This window comes from Camarhynchus parvulus, chromosome 10 (assembly GCF_901933205.1).
Source record: "Camarhynchus parvulus chromosome 10, STF_HiC, whole genome shotgun sequence".
NCBI lineage: Eukaryota > Metazoa > Chordata > Aves > Passeriformes > Thraupidae > Camarhynchus > Camarhynchus parvulus.
In genome coordinates, this window is record NC_044580.1 from 10,026,856 (window position 1) to 10,044,151 (window position 17,296).

At 40.5% G+C, this 17,296-nt stretch overlaps 1 protein-coding gene across 1 annotated transcript in view; it reads right to left on the bottom strand.

The window, feature by feature from the left end:
- SECISBP2L (SECIS binding protein 2 like) overlaps positions 1-12,164 on the bottom strand; it is a 28,425-nt gene extending 16,261 nt beyond the window's left edge. The window contains exons 1-6 of the mRNA XM_030955239.1: positions 11,562-12,164; positions 2,284-2,462; positions 1,408-1,732; positions 1,153-1,288; positions 537-766; positions 424-448 (exon numbers count right to left, since the gene is read on the bottom strand). Of these exons, the coding sequence (XP_030811099.1) occupies positions 424-448; positions 537-766; positions 1,153-1,288; positions 1,408-1,732; positions 2,284-2,462; positions 11,562-11,579 (913 nt within the window). The 5' untranslated portion in view covers positions 11,580-12,164. The remainder of the gene's footprint in view (positions 1-423; positions 449-536; positions 767-1,152; positions 1,289-1,407; positions 1,733-2,283; positions 2,463-11,561) is intronic.
- Positions 12,165-17,296: the final 5,132 nt, after the last annotated feature.

The window sequence follows — 17,296 nt, forward strand, 5'->3', positions numbered from 1 at the left end:
TTAATCAAACTATCTGTTCATGGTATAAGTAAAGCTTCTAAAAAGTATCAGTGCTTCTGAAATAGAGAATAAGAACTCCCTGGCTCTGTTACTACCCAGGTATGAACTGCAGCCCATGAGGACAAACTAAACAGGAACACAGCTTTGTCTGAATGCTGCCACTGGAGTCTCTAGCTTTATTTTTTTTAATCCATTAAAGACAGGCGCTGTTAATAAATTATTAGTGATAGCTATATACTTGTTCATTCAGCAAGTAACAGGTGTCTTAGTGGAGGTGGTTGGAAACCACAGTAAAGATGCATCCTCAGAAGTATCTGATCAGTTAGAGCAGCATGCTGAAGTAGATCAAGAGGTATGTAAAGCAAAAACACAAATGCAACTCAGCCAAATTTTAAACAGCTCACCAGTCAAGGCAATGCTTACTTGTATTTATTGATGGTTCTACAACCTGAAAAAGAAAAAACCAATTATTTTAGTAATTTTCATTAGTCTGTAGGCTACAAATATAGTTAAGTTACTCAGTTATGTTTACATACATTCATTGCACATGATTCCGTATTTCTTGAAGCCATAGCTGCAGCCTGGTTGTTGCCATGCTTGGGACTACAGTAGCCACTGTCACTGTCAATGTCTGCCTCACTTGCTCCCTGCTCACTGGAGGACTCTGCAGCAGGGTGAGAGGTTCTCCTGCGCCTGCCTTTTGACTTCCAAAGCATCGTGGAGGCGCTCTCAGAAAGTGACTTATTGGCTATATCTGAAGGAAAGTCTTCAAGAAACAAAAATAAAAATAACGGTGTAGGAATTCATAAGAGACATGAAAAAGCTACACATCATAAAAACAAATAAAAAGTCAGTCTTTGCATTAAACCAGCAGTGAATTTAAATTACATCTAGGTCCAACTGTTATTGATAACAAACTCCTTCAAGAGTTGGCAAAGTCTCTGCAGGAGCACCATGTCACTGCAACATTATAAGGTGACATACTGAGAAGGTATCTGCAACCATCAGCACCTTTTCTTCATTATCCTTTTGAGCTGCAAAGACTTCTCTTAAAAGCTGCATCTGAATCTGGTCCACCCTCTTTTCTAAAAGATGACAACTGACACGTAGTTCTAGTTATTTCATACACCCAGAACTTAAAAATAAAATTACCTGTTTGCTGTGATGCATCAACCAACAAAACAATCTTTGATCTGTTCTCAGGACCTGATGAACTGGTCTCCTTCTGAGTGGCAACATTTTTCACTGGAGGACGTTTACTTTTTATGTGCATCTGCAGCTGCTGCTGCTGCTTTCAAACATTGCCACAAACACAAAAAAAAGTTGATAAAAAATGAGATATGTGCTTCCTCTGCAAAGACATTTTCTTTATACACTTCTACTTATCCTATTCAAAAGCAGACTTACTTTTTGAATGACTGGTCCCCTGTTACTGCTTCTGCTCCGCTGAGTGGACAATGGAAAGACCTGGCCTGAGGGGCTGGGACGCTCAGTGCACTCTGTAGTAACTGCACTTACAGCATTTGCTGCTTGGAAGGGTGCAGGATAGGGCGTAGGGAAAGGATGATAGAAACCCATGACCTGAGCACAGGGTGCTGGCATCAGCTGGTAGTAAGTATATTCTGTAGAAACAGGTGGCTGCGCAGATATTATAGGATAAGCAAGGTATGGTCCTGCAGGATTTGGGCTGGGTTGTTGCCATCTGATGTCATTGTTATACAATGGAAATTGCCTATTAAAAAAAAAAAAAAAAAAGACGAAAAGAAAAAGAAAATTCAGGCCTTAATCATCCCTTCAAAAATAACAGTTCTATTATAATAAGTTCCTAAACTCAACATATTCTTCACTAATTATGTGAAGAAAACTGGATACAGTTACACATAATACTGAATCAGCTACATGGCACCAGGCCATGTTTCACCATGGCAGGACCTAAACTGGACACCCAAAGCTCGGCTTCATTCAGAGATTCAGACAAAAAACCCCTCCCGACTGCCCTTAGACTATCCAAAAGCACAGCAGATGACTTTGGGAGGGATTTGTACCAGATCTTCATAGCCAGGAAAAAAAAAAGCAACAAAGAATATGACAGGAGAAAAGCAAAGGGAAGAATACAGGTAAAAGACTGAAGGCAGAGAAACTTTCTCCTCATACATGAAAGGTTAAATATGGTGAACAAAAACCTTAATATACAGCCCACAATCACTGACTCCTCTCAAGCCTACAAGTTCAAACCCATTTAAAACCAGATCATCTTCCATGAAGATCACAACCACTTATTACCTGCTGGATTGATTTTCCTGTACAAATGGATAGCAAGTGATCAGGTAGCTAGGGATTGGAGTTGGTTCCATGCCATTAATTCCTCCACTGTCGTTAGGAAGCGCCATTGGGATCATTAGTGTTTCTGGACCCTTCTTCTGAGGAATAAATGGTTCTACTTCAGCTGACAGCTTGACATTCTTAAGAGAAAAGAAACAATGTCTTCATTAATTACAATCATAAATTGCTTGGGAAAATTTAGATTCATAAAGTTGTATGCAAAGAACCATGAACAGCAGGCAAATGGATGACAAGGCTACAGGATTTCTGCAGTAAACCAAGAGAGGTGGAGAACAGTTGGCAAGAGCTTACTGCATCCTTCCAATCAATGCAGGGTGTAATACAGATCACTAACATTTAGCATTTGTGTTAACCTTTACAACTGCAACGCAAGCACTAATTAATTTAAAAGGGACTGAAGCCCAGATCTTGTAGAGGATATATGAGTCGGAGTACCGAACGAAACCAAATTAGCACTGTATGTGGAGCACAGTTGTGTAGGCTTTCAGAAGTGAAACCAACATATGGAAGACGTAGTAATGCCTGGCCTGCTCTACAAAACTGACCATGTTTCTAGGCAATTATAAAAAAGACTTTTCAGCACTAAACCGTAGTTTAACTGCTAAGAGATGATGCACCACAGAAGAACCCTCCCCACACACTCTAGCTGCACAACTTGGACGCATTTTAAAGTGTTAAGATTGTGATTAAAGGTTTTAAACTGTGCTTTCAAAGAAAAGTACCTCCCTCAATCCTGAAGGTATCCTTAGTTTAAGATGGTTTTACTCACATTTTTGGTTTTGTACAACATAGCTTCTTACACTCAAACAATGAAAAATGTTGTAGTCAATAAGACAACTGCAGAACCAAAGAACCCTTAAATTCTATATTCCACTATAACTTACATTCAGATGAAAATAATCTCTTTATTGTACAAATATTTCAGCCTAATTATATGTGTCTCACATTACTACCTCATGGAGTACCAAATACTAAGAAGATTTATTCTAAAGCAGACAAGAACTCCAAACATTTTCCCTTCCATATGCCTACAAAATAATCTCAAAGGTAACACATAACCTGTATGAGTACATGCTCTTATAGTAGAAAGATGAAATCCTAAATGTTTGCTGAGGACAGTCTTCTATCCTTGCCACTACCTCCAGAACATCCACATGAGCTGAAACAGTTAAATGGGAGCTCTGGAAATATCATAGCAAGTAGTCCCACACCCACCACACACTTCTCACTCCATGCCTTTGCACTGTGTCACATCCACAATCCACCCTGAGACAGCCTTCCCACCCAATATCTGAATCTCCAACTCCCCAAAACTTCTACTTAAATAAGATCCCATATTGGTTAGCATGGGAGTGGAAGAGGTGGGAAGGGCAAGTTCAGAAGTTTTTTGGGAAATACAGTTGTCTCGATGAAAAATATCTTTTAAACTGACAAGATACACTGTTCTTGGCAGGAAAGTTTATTTTAATGACTGATGTGAAAATGCTTATGGCTATAATACAGACATATATATATATATATATATAAAAAAGAAAATATAGATGGAATATAATATATGAAAGGATGTCCCATCCCTAGAAGTGTCAGGGCCAGCTTGGATGGGGCTTTGAGCAACCTGGTGTAGAGGAAGGTGTCCCTGTTCATGGCAGGGGTTTGAAACCAAACCATTTTTAAGGTCTGTTCCAATGCAGGCAGTCTGATTCTATAAGCACAGATACAGGAGTATCACTCCTGTTGTACAACAAGATCTGCATTACAGCAGAACAATTACCTTTCATATCAATTAAATGCATTTCTTTATCATTAGTAGCGGGTGAACATTCCTTTCTTCTACAGTAACTCTTCTATTTCCTGAAGTTCCATTCAGAGGAAAAGCTGTGGGGCAGCTGCAGCAGCAGCAGCACCGAACTTGTGCAACACAAATCAAACCCAGCTCTACCCAGAGCTTCCTCTCTGGCCTTGGGCACATCCCTCAGCTGCCTCGTGACTCGCCTACCCCTCTGCAAAGCTCCAAGGCACTTTCCTCACCACAAGAGAAAAACTTCCCATAAATTTTTTTTAAAGTGTTTATGTACAGTGAACAGATAATAAGTACCAGAAATGCCAACACTGAAATCCCTCCCTGAAAGTTAAAGAGGGTTTTTTCCATGCTATTTCAAGACAGTGAGGCAAAAATATTTGCTTAAGAATAAATTCACTTATGGGCTGGCCTACACTAGATCAGAGATTATTCTGAATTGGAAGAGACACACAAGGGTCCTTGAGCCCAGCTCTAATGAATGGCCCATATGGGGACTGAACCCACAACCTCCGTGTCATTAGCACCTGCTCTAATCAATGAGCAATCAAAACGTTAAAGGAACACACCAAGGGTGCTTCATCCCAGAACACACAGGAGTAAAACTGGCATGAGTGTTTTATAAATGTGGCATTCCTAAGGAAACACTGAAAACTGCCAAACAACTGTTCCTAACCTGCTGGTCACTATCCTACCACAACATGCCAAGTGAACTTTAGCCAAGATACTAAAAATAAACTAGTAATGGCTCAGAAAATAGTCTAAACATTCTATTTGTCATTCATACTGGGGCCAGATTTCCTGTTTTAAGGATCTCTCCTATGTGGCTGTCTGCTCTTTCCCTTATTTGGGAGATTAACGTGAAAACACAAAAATCATTCTTTATTGACAAATCTCTTGCAGAATGGTCTCATGACAGTGATTTATGTGATACTGTGCAATATCATCATTCATTATAAAGATTGTGAGAGAACAGTCTTTCACATCAGATATTAGAAACAGAGCTGTAGCTGGTCCAAGCAGGAAGCGAGTTATTCCGACCTGCAAGGCCGCCATAGCAAAATATTTCTCATCAATTCTCAAAGATAATCCCTACCTTACTTTTACATCCAAAGTGGATTCAATAAAATTTTACTTATTTAAATCTGTCCAGCCAAAAACGGGTATGTTGGGGTTTTTTTTTTTATTTTAAATTTATTAAAAACCTCAAGAAGACTCAACACTCTTATAATGTAATTTCATGATTTTAGGAAAATAATGCACATTCTTCTGCTTGGTTTTATCAGGTTCAAACAATTCAGAGATGCCTAGACTAGAAAGACAACTTTAATTCTTCCTTTCCTGTTGTCAGTCCTTCATACAGGTTATGATTACTACTGCTATGACAAAGCAATTACCTGATATATTTAATTATCATTTTCTGTACAGCTCAAAACAAGTTTATCTTACCTGTAGTGGTAAAATAAAGATACGGTAGATCTTGCAATCATAAACACATCTGAGTGCATTTGAAAGTTAAATCCTTTTTTTGCTTACAGAACTTGGGGAGCGTCTGTTATTTAAAGGAATCAGAACTGTGTTTCACATACCTCTTACATGCATTATACCTTAAACACTTCTCTTGCGCAGTTTAGTCTGCACCTACAGGTTTGGTTGGTTTATGGCAGTTGGGTTTTTTTAATCCTTTCAAGAAACTTGTTTTGGCAAAGGATTTAGGGCAAACTTCTGCTTTCAGATTTTGCATTTTGTTCTGCAACGCACACACACGTATATATGCCAACTCATCAAAACAGCAATTGGAAAACTTAGAAACCTCAGTACAGGTGTTTCAAAATCATTCTGCAAGCATAATACATCCAATTCTCGCATAATTTATACATTTCATTAGACAACAAGGCCCCATTTTCACTTTGGGGTAGAAAACAGAAAGCCAGCTCAAGTGTATTACCAACTAAACTAAATTAACTTCAACATATTGCTTCCTTAGAGCATTTTACCAGGCTTTCAAAAATACTTCAAGAGTTCTGTGTTTCACAGGCTGTGCGATCAGATGAGGGCAGTAAATTTACCAAACTTGAAGTAAAAAGGGGAAACAGATGTACTAAGTCAGGTCAGACTGCTAACCAAACCAAAACATCAACAGAATCAGCTCTGCAGGGTGATTCTCCAGACATCTCCGCACATTTCACGGATGGCCGGTGGTTTCACTGGACAAGTGAGGGAAACAAAAAAGCAATGCTAAGTAATTTGTCCAAAGCTATCTTAGCAGATCTTTTCAGGACCATAGATCTCTCAGCTAGGAGGAAATGTTGGTGAGGACAGACAGCAAAGTACCACCTCTTTTTGATAAATGGCCTTCTTTCATAGTGTAAAGAGCAAAATTGAAACAAAAAAAAAAAGCCATCAATCAATTTAGTCTCAAGTAAAGGTGCTGCTAATTTCTCATTGCACTGGACAAACAGAAGGTATCTCCTACTGAAACTTGTAATTTCTTCTAACAGGAAAGGCTCCTTTGGTGAGCTACAGAAACAAAAATGCCAAAGAAGCAGTTTGGTGGTGGGTTTGGTTTTTTAAATACTGACATGCTTAAGACTCAGGGGAAAATGCAACCAATAACAAAAGAAGTAAACTCCAGAACACAAGACAAACTCCTTTTTGTTTCAGAAGCAAACAAGAAAATGCATAAAACAAAGTGCATGCAAATATACGTGAACACAATTCCTCAGAGATTTCACCCACACAGTACAAGTGGAGTGCCAAGTGCACACGAACAGCACAAACAGGACTGATCATGGCACTGGTTTGTAACCACAGACAAGAAAGATCTGTCAAACACAAAAAGATTTGGGAGAAGGCTGCTACACTTTCCCTAATCCTTACATCAGAGCACTTGTGATACAAGCTTATGCTTTAATTGCTCTCACAGTATTGAGATTTATTCTACCCTGCATCCTCTAAAACAAATCAGTGCTTTGCCACTGCCATAGTAAATGCAAGGTGGTTTGATCACGCATCTAAAAGCAAACACTGAAAACACTGCAAGACCAAACTTATTTTTGACTGCAACTTTTTCATGTTTGTTCAACCTTTCACATCACAAAACCAAACAAAGCTTTATTGAAATCAACATTTGATAACCAAACTCAATTCTAAATACAAATTTAAGTCATGCTGAAACATCAGATTTCCAATCAGCTGCCTATTAATGGAAACACACCCCTTCAAAAGAAACCAAGATTGAGACAGAAGCCTCTTTTGTAGATACTCCTAGTTTCAATTTACAAAACGTTTTGCAGCAGCTCATTACATATTTCAGTCCAACAATTACAAGTCTTTCAAGACAGCACATATACTGAAGAGCTCCTTTGTTTCCTATATAAAAGCTACTGTAGTCATCAACAGCTGCAAAGACAGAAGATGACACAAGCAGGAACAGACTGGTAAACTTTGTCCTATAGCTATAGCACTGTACATTTAATCTTAGAAAAGTTTTTGTTCATTGTAGCCTAATATCATTCAGCATTTTCCATTAAATAGGATCTCTGTCATCCTGCTCTCAGAGGAGACTGCTTAGATATCAATCTCACCATTTACAGGGTGAGAAAATCAACACAGATGCCACATCTCAGAGGGCTATAATAAAATCAGCTGGTTTACTGTCTCAAAGTCTGGAAACAAGAAGTCTCATCCCAAAGTAAAAAACACAGCTCAAACTTTTGGTTTTTTTTTTTTTTTTGTTTTTTTGTTTTTTAAGAAAAACAATTCTGCTTCTGAATTCTGGATTTCATCATTTAAACGTCGTGTTAGTAGTAAGGCAAGTCACAGTTCATCTATTTTAAGATAAACTTTACAAATATGGAAGTCATTGTTTCTATAATTAGTTGCTTCTAAGTGGCAGATACCTCGGGAATGGTAAATATGCAGTCCAACTGGAAACACCAGCAGCAGGCCATTTAACGAGGCACAGAATTTAATCTTCCCTATTTACATTTAACATAGTTATTGCAACACAGCACTTAAAGCAAATACACTATGAAGTGACTCTTTCCCTTTTCCCTCAGCTCATAAAAAGGGAATCGTGCATAATTCTCTTCCCTTTCACAGGATTAAGTATCATGTTCAGGACATAACAAGGCTAAATATTTAACATTTTTACCTATATATAGAAAACAAGCAAATGGCACAACATGACAAGCTGGCATGTTTAAACTCAAAGCCAGACTATTCTAAGAAAAAAGGGGGAGGGGAGAAACTAAAATTTAATACTCACACAAAGCTTGTCCAAAGACACAAAAAAGCTGCCAAAAGGATCCTCTTCACTTATCTCCTTTACAGCATTTAACAGTACAAACTTCTAAACTCATACTATCCAAATGAAGTAGCAATGTTTGAGTGCTTTGTAGATAGTGTACTAAAATGATGAATCCAACCCATTTATGCAAATCAGTCTCCTGATCTCCACAAACTATTCAATGATAAATAATTTTGTACTCAAACAGTTAAGATATTCACGGAATCACATCAGTAACATTTAAATTCACCAAAGAACATATTCTAAAATAAGACGACACAAAACTCACAAAATCCAAAACTGTTTGGCACTTTCAAGATTCAAAAGAAAGCAATGTACAGGAAAACAGGCATTTTCCAGTTTTCCTCAGCTGAAAAATCTGCCATGGGTAAGAAACACTGAAGGAAACCAGACAGGATAAAAGAGCATAAAACATTGATCTAGATCTACTTCTATGACAATCATATTATCAAGCCACCTGTTGAGTGGTCACAAATAGCAGAGGTAAGCAGAACAGGCTGTCTTTAAGCAATACTAAAACAAAACACAGGTCACTGATTTTGCAACTTCACCTGATTTCTCAACTGTACTAAAGGAACCAACTGTCTTAATCACAGAGCAAGACGAAAGTATAAGACTGAGAAAAATCAAAGCACAGCAGTACCTTTGAAAGGGGAAGTTGTTTCTCTTTAGTTTTCTGCCATATTCTGCTTTTTATTGGGAAATAAAAAGCATACACTTTTTATTGGGAAAAATTTTGTTCTGGTGTAGACAGAAGTAAACTTACACACCCACTACAAAAATTACAACTACTCCTATCATAATTGTGCTTAAGCAGCTTTACTCCATTTTCATCTATGTCAGCTGCCAAAATATCACTGAGCATATTATAACAAGTAATATCAAAAATTAGGTAACAGAAATCTTAAAGGCAGTCCAAAAGCAATATCTTCTTTATCAATTAGGTGTCCAAATGATCTTTAGAAATCTCATACTGATTCACTAAGCCAATGCCACAAAACTCTGTTTACCCATCAAAAGCATTTGTGATCTTCCTTTACTCTTGAAATACCACACTAACACAGCACAATAGTCCTAGCTGCTCATACTCCAGTTCCACAGCAGTTACTCCTATAAGCACATACAGTCACTATACTGTGCCTGAGAGAGCATTCTGAGGGAAAGGAAGGAGAGAATCAGTACTGTTAACACACATTTGTAGGCTTTAATACTCATTTATCAGATGTCATGCAGTACAGGCACAAAAAGGAGCCCAAATAAAGAAAAAATGAAATGGCTCCCAAAACTGATGCAACCTTACCAAACACTTACACTGCTAACAAATGATTACATTCAATTCTTACAGCACAAAAGGGTCAATCCCAAAGCATCTAGGAGTCTCCTAATCAAGATGCTACTGTATAATGAGCAGACAAAAGCAACAAGATTGTTGAATCATTTTAGAAACTCATCAGGTATTAATTATTTGTCTGCCTAGAAGCCTTACTAGGGGATAAGGAACCAACAGGACCTGATATGCTGCAAACATAATAAACAAGATGATTCCTGCTTCAGAGCTTAACTACACCTTCAAGTTGAAATACTGCACTTAGTTAAGACAATCACTCCAAGTCAACACTTTATACTGTAAATAACATAACAGCTCTCTGTTTTCATGAACTATTTGACAGATGAAAAGAGAGTGGTTTGATAAGGACACGTGCATGAACCTCCAGTACTGAAGAGCTCGAGCAACAAGGAATAAATATTTCACAAGTGTACTGCAGTACTAATTGCGGATGAAACAAAGGGGAAAAAACCCCACCACACCAAAATCCAAGATTTTAAAGCAAAAAGTACTACAGATTAGACTAATGTAAATTTTACAGAATAAAATCAGGTTTTCTATATGAGACCAAATAAAAAGCATTAAAAAATTAAAATTATTACCACACCAAAAAGCCCAGGAAGAAAGCCACAGTGGGAGCCATACTGTAATAACACACACTGTTCACAAACTTCCTTAGATATATGTACAGAATGAAAAGCAGTGTATCTTTACAGAGTACATTCTTAGTCATTATCTACTTTGCTACAGGAACCTGTGTTATTTTATTCCTTAACCCTACTATGAGAACCCCTGGAGACACCAAAGCTGAAAACTAGGAAACAAAGAGCTGTAAATCACAAATTTTCAACACATTCTGCTGAAACAGAAGCTTAGAAGTAATATCGGGCTCTAGCAGATGACATCATTCATTTCAGATACATCTTTTAGAACTACCTCCTGATGATGAAATGTTTTATTGCACATATGTAACAAATCATACAAATTCTTAAGTCCCTGCTTCTGTTTCTTCATACCTACACTAATAAAAGCTCATAAAAATAATGCAAACTGATTACCTCACAAAGCCAAGTTTAATACGGAAGAAAAAAATACAGCGACCTGTAGAATTAGTGAGCTACACCCACTGAGCTATGAGGAGACCATCAGCTGTGTCCTATCACTGAAAACTTCAACCCAACCGTGACATTTACCGGAATCAACAAGAGTGACACCTCGATTGTGCTGCTAAGTTCCCAAAGAAACCTGTTTCCTTCTCCAGAAACCAAGCCTCTGCAACTGACCAGCCAGGCTTAACCTAAATGTCACTAACTGCGATACTCCCCTAAGCCTGAAACAAAGCCTGAAGGAACAGGGGGGCGAAGAACAGACCCGAGTTTTGAATTCCCTTGGAATTCCCGGGGCAGCCGCTCGCGGGTTCCCGGCTCCCCCGGACAGCCGGGCCGGGCGCGGCCTGACGCCTCCCGCCCAGGGAGGGGACGGCGGCCGCGGGCACACACCGAGCTCCGGCTTCCAGCCCGCAGAACGCCCTTTCTGCACCTCCCGAGGGCCGCTCTCCGCCGGCGCGGGGCGGCGGCTCCTCAGGGCCGGTCCCGGTGCCCTCACGGGCGGTCCCGGCGCCCCCCGCCCCGCAGGCCGCGAGCCGCGCCCCGCCCCGCCGTGCGCTGCCCGCCGCTCGGCCGCCGCCGGCGACCCTGCCGGGGCTGACACAACCGGGCCCGCTCCGCTCCCCGCCCTCACCACCGCCCCTCCCGCCGCGACCGCTCGCGGTCCCTTCGTACCTTGTCCGCTTTGTCCATGGCTCCAGCTGCGCCGGGCGGCGGCTCTAATGAGGGCGGCGGAGGGCCCGGGCCGCCTCCCCCATGGCGCTGCTTCCCCCGCCGCACTCCGCACACGCCCGGAGCGGCGCCGGCCCCGCTCGCGGTTATCACGGGAACCGGGACCGGCTACGCCACGGCCGGGGCGGGACGGGCGGCGGGGAGGGACCAGCTGAGACGGAAGCCGGGCGGGCTCAGGCCGGGAACGCCTTCGCTCCCGCCACGGCGGGCGTTCCCCTCCCGCGTTCCGCTGCCCGAAAACAAGCGAGGCTGCGACAGCAGCGTGGCGGAAACCCGCGGGAATGAGCGCGGGGAGTGCTGTTCCCCCGGCCCGGGGCCGCTTCGCCTGCGGCCAGCGAGGACGGCAGGTGCGCGGCGGGCCCGTCTGCTCGCGGGCGGCGCCGGGGGAGGCTCTGGCCGACGGTGTCCTTGAAATTATCTGGAACACCGAGAGGGAAAAAAAAAAAAAACAACCAACCCAAAAAACCCTGTTATTTATGTAGAGGCAGAAATCTAAAAATGTCGCAGCACCGTCTGGAGCGCAGGGCTGGGCTGTGGAGCGGGTCCCGTGTGTGCAGGGACTGGGGCGGCAGCAGAGCGGGGAGATTCTGAGACGCGGGGTTTGGCACGGATTGTGTGACGTTCCTTTATTTTGCTGCCCTGCTTTAACATGTGGTGAATGATGAGTAACGCCAGCGAAATCCGTGAGCCCGTGTTCACCCGAGCCAGGAGAATGGGAAACGCATGCAGGAGCCTGTGCTGCACATGATCCCATAACAACACACGATCCCGTACGTGTGTTCTGCAGGGGATGTCCCCGCATTTCATTACGCTAATAGGTCTGCTGCCTTCGGTTTAATGGAAATGAAGCATGATTTATTTACAACTTGGTTGATTCATGGCGAGGGGAAACAAAAAGCAGAAATCGACTAAGTACCTTTGTGAAAGAAATATACAAACGATATCCCAGATCAGACTCTTGAGCTCTTCCAGGTGAAATACATTATAAAAATATTACCTATTAATACATGAGTCTGGTTCTTGCTTGATAGAGGTTCTTTTGAGGAATAATGGCTTGCTTTTTAAAGAAACAAGTAAGAAAGCCTGTATCTGAATTTGACAGTAGTAAAAGCTATCAAGAATGTCTTGACAGACCAATCTTGCTATAGCTTCCTAGATTGAACCTTTACAATTAATCTTTCCAGATTTATGATAACACATAACAATTTTTCCTATTAAAATTTTATTTATTGGATAAACCAACATAATCTCTTTGTACTTTCTTTGGAGTTGCTCTTCACCATTACAAATTCATATGTACCATATGGGATTATGAAGAGGGCTATTGCATGGCACAGCAAGATCTCATCTTGTGAACAGATGAGACGAACAGAGAATTGTGCAGACTGTCACTGCCTTCTGTGCTATTCCATCCACATCAGCAGGATCACCATCTAATGTAACTTTTGCCTAGATGTCTGCAACATTACGTATGTTCTGTGATTTAAGTTTTCATGAGGTCACAGCACACAAATTCATAGGTCCCATTGAGCATATGGGAAAGGGAGTGGGCCAGGTTGTAAGCCCAATTAAATTGAACTTTCAGGTTTCTACTAACTTCAGTGAGGATAGTGTTTTACTACCAGCGGAGAGAACAGGAGAGCTGCTGCAGTGTCCTGACTGATACAGAAATCTCATCTGACCTGGAGAAGCTGCAGCAGTTGTATGCTTTATATGCACTTCTGTAACCCAGCACTTTTCTTGACAAGATTAAATGGTCAGCAGAACTCACATAAGTGTTTTAAATGCTGGGAAGCCATTTCAAGGTGTTAAGACAGACTAATTTGAGGTTATGAGGTTGTGTTCCCAGGGGCTTTTACACAATGAGATTTGTTATTTCAACACAAGTCATGAAAGTAAAACTGGGTATTAAGCTGGTTGTACACAGAGCTTTCAGCTGATGCAATGGAACAGCATTTCATCAGTAATTGATGAACTTAAATATGAGATGGAAATCTACAGATGAATAATTATGAAACATAAGCTACCTAAACTTCATCTCACTTAAACAACCAATCTCTACTGAGAAAAATGTAGTAGTGGAGAAAAATTCCTATTAGTTGAATGTGCTTCGCTTATTTGTGTGAAATTAGGTAGATTTATTTCAAACTTTATCACTTTTCATCTTCAAGTAATGTGGGAGAACTTGCCTGACTGGACAGAAAACAGCGAAAAAGTCCTACTGAAACAACTGGAACAATCGCCTTCTTGTATTATCACACCAGTGTTTCAGTGTGGAATGCAGCTTAATTTGTTCAAATTGATGCTGACCATGGAATATATATTATGACATTTGCTTAAGATAGTTGCTGTGTTTTTAAAAAATAATGACTCATTATGGCAAGGCTGTCCGTTATGAAATTCTTCTTTTGTTCCCAAGATACATGCCAACAGAAAGGTCACACTTGAAAGGGCTGTTATGCACACTCAAATAACAGGAATGCCTAAGATCTAAATTGGGCAGTGATTAAATAGACATCAGATCTACATATATCTATACAATATACAGAATACAGAAAGTCATGGTGGCTGACCTGAGTGGCCAATCAAGTGAAAAAAACTCAAGTCTCCCATAAAATTTAACTGTGTTATCACCAAAAAGAAAAACAAAGCAAAGCACTCAGAACCAGTTATGTTAGCTCCTCTATCCACAGCTATCACAAATATGCCAGGGTATCTGGTTACAACATCATCTTGATCGAGTGTTGTGTAAGAGAACTTGACAGTGTCAAAATTCTTAAGGAAGCCATCAAAAAATTCTACAAACGCTGTTGAATTTTAAAACACTTGGTAGTTGCACATGGCTGAATTTGAACATCCTTGGCAGCTGATTTTTCATACTCAATCATAAGGGTCCAATTCTCAAATCTGGCAGTTTGTAAACAATTATTGCTACTTCTGTGCTGCAAGACGAAGTAAGTGAATAGCTCATAAGCAAAAATGATGGTTGAACTCAGCAAGTGCTGACTGCAATTTTGCTACTAAGTTTTTGACTTTATCTCCTGGGTAGTAGAGATATTCTTCCTGAACACAATGCAGGAAACAAATGAAATGAAGAAGAAAATCTAGGTCGACACAAAAAAAAAAATCGGAGACTAAACCAAAATATCTCAATAAAATGGAAAGGCACTTGCTAATGGCTGTATTCAGAATTCAAATCATAGGATTACAAGCAAGTCTAACAGCACATGTGTGGCTACTCACACCCTCACTTATATGGGCTCTGTTTACATCTAGTGGGTACAAAGTCCTGCGAAACACAAGGATTTGATTACACACATCTCACTGAATTCAAGGCAGCTTCTTATATGGAAAGCTTGAACATTTGTATAGGCTTAGTGGCACTGGCATGGAAGCATGAAATAGGGGTTGCTCAGTAACAGCCTCCCCATGATGTCCAGGCAGGCTCAGACCGAGCTCCACAGCAGCAGCAGCACCTGAACAGGGACTGCAGCAGCACCAGTGGGGCTGGAGGCTGCCATGGTGAGCAAGTGGAAAAGGCAGCAGGAAGGAAGCAGACCCCAAAATGACAGTTTTACTGGCCTGGGACTAAAATCTTCAGCATAATTACTGAGAAAGACAAGTCCACAGAGCAAAGTGTATCTTGGCACATAAAGCCGTATGTGGCGATGGGACAGGTGGTGTCCTGCAGGCAGGCACAGCAGGGAACAGAACTGGAACCAAAGTGGGAAGGTGAGCTGGGAACTGCTCCAGGAAGCTGAGAATCACAATTCAACAGCGATTACTGCCTGGCAGCAGGCAGAGAGAGCCCAGCACTCCCACTGAGAGCAGCTGCAGGGAGAGGCAGCAGAGCCAGCCAGGACAGAGCTGCCATGTAACTCCTCCCAACACGGCCAGGGAAGAATCAGCCTTCACCCTTGCTGTAATGCTTACACTATTACATCTAAAATTTAGCACTACATATGCAATTATTCTATCACAGATAGTTTGCAACCTACCTTACCACACAGAGGCATTTCAAATGGTGATAATCCTTTCTTAATATCTTAATTAACATTTAAATAGTTGACAAGCTTGTAATGTAGTTTACCTAGTTCACTAACCTGGTTCTAAAATACATTTTTAGCACTTTGAAAATAATAAAGTAACAGCTACACTTTTATATTTAAATTCCATATTACCATCTATATAAAGAAATTTAGTTCTGTATTTAGGCTGTATTTTTGAGAAAGCAAGGGGTACTGTCCCAAGTGATGTCATTTTACTCTACTCCATATGTACACAGTTTCTACTCAAATTAATTCACTACCTCTCAAAGAAAAAAATACAAAAATACAATCTTCAATTACGGATAATGTTTTACAGCTGACAACTCCTGAATAATTACGAAATCAGAGTTTATTTAAAGATTAAAATTCAAATCACTTCATTCTCTTATTTTGCTAGGTGCCTTTCAGCTGCCTTGCCATTTTGCTGGGGTTTGTTGTTGTTGTTCAACGTATTTTCAGGCCTTTTTAAAAGGAAAAGGAAAATAAATTGGTTTCAGATCCAATCCATTAGAACAGGACTTTGAGATGCACAAAGAATACATTCTTTCAAAGTATGTTTGACTAAAAATAATAGTAAAAATCTAAAATGCAGACATAGCACCCACATCCTCCCAGATTTGCCTGTTGTTCAGTTTTAATGCATAAGCTGCCAGCGACTCAAAAGAAGGGTTTATATATACACAGCTTAATCACTGTTGTAATCTTACATAAGATTACAACAGCCATTAAAATGTTCTTTTGCAAACAGTGCTATGGTAACTAGCTAAAATGCCAGTTTGTCTTATACCAGCAGCAACAAGAGGTGTATAAAATCACCCAAGGAGTTGTGACAAGTGTGGGTCTGACAATTAACAATAATTGTAGGAATTTAATGATTGGGCCCAAGACTGAGAATGCAGTGAGGCTGCTTACCATGTCTCAAACAACCTGCAGTGCAATGGTGTTTCTTGGAAAAAAAAAATCATTCACCCTCTTCTTTAAGTGCTTGTTCACTTTTCCTGAGGAGATAGAAATGACATCAGAACCTGATCTACCAGGGACTATAGGTGGGCTATAGCAACTGTTGGTGATTTATTTCTGCTGCAGTTGTATGAAAACAGAGCTCCTCAGTATTTCCCCAGAGAAAATCTTCATCTTCCAGGTTAAGAATTGTGAGAACTCAGAAAAGGGGCAGAATCCCTTAGGGATTATATAAATCTTCCTTATGTGCCTAGAGCACAGATGCTAAGGCACTGTACACATCAGTAAGACCTGCAGTATGCCAAAACACACAACCATTTCTTAGAGGCAGACTGACCCTTTTTCTGTCTAAAAACATTGCTAGCCCTCACTGTTCAGACTGACAGTCCTCCACTACTTGGAATAGTCCTACAACAATTAATCCTGCAGAAGAAAAAGATAAAACAAGGGAACTAGATGGACATGACAAGATGTACTGCAGTATTCCCATTTCCTTCTTGAAAAAAATCCAAGAATGCCAAAATGCCTCTCTAGCAGACATAGCTGGGATGGAAAAGGTTACATCAAGTACAACAGACAAAGTCAAGACGACTTTTATTTTCAGTGATTTTAAGTTTATGGACAGTTCGCTTTTTCTCCCTCCTTCAGAAAAGAGGAGTTGTTCCTTCC